A 2,453-nucleotide genomic window follows, 5' to 3' on the forward strand; every position below is an offset into this window, starting at 1 on the left:
CTAGACACCCAAAAAAAGACGGCGGCTTTACGATTTGCATAGAAGCCCGAAATTATTTGAAACTATTATTTTCACGTACATTTTTCTTAATTTGCGTTTTCGATGACAGTAATGAACGTTGTCCGCGATTCGACGCAGTCGGATTGCATACCTGATGACGTGACCCAGCCGTCGCACATCGTCCGCTATCCGACGAAGTCGGATTGCCTACCTGGACAACTGAGGTGACTGACCTGCTAGACACCAAAAAAATAGCAGCGGCTATATGATTTTTTTACGGGATTTCGAATTTCCGGCGGCGTTTTCGAAAATACTTTAAGACTTTGTCCGCTGCGATGCGACCCGGCCTGCTCGAACAACCACGTCGAACCGCAATGGTCCTAACCTTATCACTATTCCTTATCACCAGACCTCCACATCGCCCATACACCTTGCTTGAGACCGACGACCGGACCAAGAGACCACTGCGGCTTCCGACATCGCTAACACTCCTCGCCAACTCGGGGGGGTTTGGGGGTCTCCCCCAACGACGCTCGGAGAGCTAGTCTATACTATAAAAGCGAAATAGAAATCTTTGTCACAGGTTTCATTTACGTGCTAAATGTACGCTATATAATATATAAATAATACCTACATATAATATGTGAAAATGGAATCTTTGTGTCGAATTTTTCTGAAACTACTTATCCGATTTTCTTGATTTTTTTTAAATGAAAGAGTATAGCCCTAGCCTATATGGCGGACCTGGGCAATAGGCTTAATTTCGAGTTAATTTTGTTTTTATTACCCACTGGTGTGTCATACGCGATACTATATATTATTTATAACGTTGTACCTATAACCACAGTATACTAAAATTTATATTAGCATTAGGTAGATTTATATAATAATATAAAATTATCTTGTTGGCACAACTTTGGAATGGTTCACCCAATACTCAATCTCTATAACTATAGTACGGTTTCCTTAAATTAATTGACATATAGGTAAAATAATTTCATTAATATTACCTCATCTGTTATAAAATAACGTAAGTGCCTAAGCGCCCTAAGCTACCAAAAGAAATTGAGGATATATATTAAATTATGGTTGTTTTTTCATAAAAAAAATGCATTAATTATATGTAAACAATTATTTATTACCTGCTATAACCATATCCAAATAATGGAGATCATTCAAAAATTCATTATCAATTACTCCATTGTATTTAGATTTTGTCAATTTTATTTCTTCGCGTACTCGGTCTTGAATGTTTTTTTTCAATGCAAGTTCATACAAACAATAAGAAATAGAAGTTGATGTAGTATCGAACCCAGCAGCAAAAAAACCAAAAGCATTTGATAAAATTTGAGATTCCATTAATGTTTCTAAAAAAAAATTAAATTTTATGATAGTTACCACGATACCATTAAATATTATAGGTAGTTATTTTAAATTTCAAAAAAAAAATTTACCATCTTTAGATGAATTTTCATCGGATTGGTGTGCTTGAATTAAAGCATGAACAATATCATTCCTCAATACATTATTTTGTTCTCTGTACGTCTTTGTTTCTTTAAATACTGATCCGAAAAACGCAGTTGTTTTACTTGGGAAAAAAGTAAGTCTCAAAATTTTCAGAATAGCCGGTGAAATCATCACACATATCTCTCTTATAAAATATAATATAGATGGTCCGAATGCGGTTTTTCCATACTTACGAAATAATGAAGTATCATCGCTTGCTACATTTAACGTCAGTCCAAAAGCACAACTACCGATAACATCCATTGAATATTTTGCCACAACATCTCGCATATCAATATCGTTGGGATTTTTCTTTAGCTCAGCAAAAATATTATTTATCATATCATGGCCACACTTTTCGATTTGATTAAACATCTGTTTAAGTTTTCCCGATGAGAACGCTGGGCTCAATTTACTTCTAAATTTTTTCCATCGAGGGTTATTCATTAGAAACAGTACTTCTGACAGGGGTTCGGTTTTAAAATCCACGTAAATACCACGATCGGTAAAATACGAAAAGTCCTTAATCAGTATGTTGTTGATGATTTCAGGATCGCGGATCATTAAGTATGGTGTCCGCATCTGAAACATACCTCCGTACTTGAATCCAGCTAGCTCGCAATAAATTTTCCTGTACGTTTCCATTGGATTCTCTATGCCCAGTGCTACTCTCAAGTAGTTGCCAAACAGAGGAATCGGACGGATGTAAGGCACATTGAGTTTTTTCCATACATTGAATGTCGAAGTACAATAGTAATAGATAATTGAGAATAATACTGTGATCAGTATGATAAAGTCTATCCAAAAGTTGGCAAAGATTAACATCGTTCAGATTTTTCTTGTTTTACTGGTATGAATGAAAATACTAAACAGAAATAAACTACTACAGCGTATACTTGAATAACATTTAAGCAATGACTATCGAAGAGTCTTGCGTTTACATCTTT

At 35.3% G+C, this 2,453-nt stretch overlaps 1 protein-coding gene across 1 annotated transcript; it reads right to left on the reverse strand.

Moving 5' to 3' along the window:
* Positions 1–1,113: 1,113 nt before the first annotated feature.
* On the reverse strand, positions 1,114–2,442 carry LOC100574719 (probable cytochrome P450 6a14). Its single transcript, XM_003248644.4, has 2 exons — positions 1,455–2,442; positions 1,114–1,367 (listed from the first exon to the last, which is right to left on the reverse strand). The coding sequence occupies exons 1-2, from the start codon at positions 2,329–2,331 to the stop codon at positions 1,132–1,134; spliced, it is 1,113 nt and encodes a 370-aa protein (XP_003248692.2). The 5' UTR covers positions 2,332–2,442; the 3' UTR covers positions 1,114–1,131.
* Positions 2,443–2,453: the final 11 nt, after the last annotated feature.

The sequence above is a fragment of the Acyrthosiphon pisum genome, unplaced genomic scaffold, assembly GCF_005508785.2.
Source record: "Acyrthosiphon pisum isolate AL4f unplaced genomic scaffold, pea_aphid_22Mar2018_4r6ur Scaffold_6368;HRSCAF=6932, whole genome shotgun sequence".
Taxonomy (NCBI): domain Eukaryota; kingdom Metazoa; phylum Arthropoda; class Insecta; order Hemiptera; family Aphididae; genus Acyrthosiphon; species Acyrthosiphon pisum.

Excerpts from the sequence above, each read along its gene's own strand:
- LOC100574719 (XM_003248644.4), bottom strand. The coding sequence starts at position 2,331 with ATGTTAATCTTTGCCAACTTTTGGATAGACTTTATCATACTGATCACA. Across the intron at positions 1,368-1,454 it reads TGAAAATTCATCTAAAGATG|AAACATTAATGGAATCTCAA; the intron begins GTAAATTTTTTT and ends ATTTTTTTTTAG.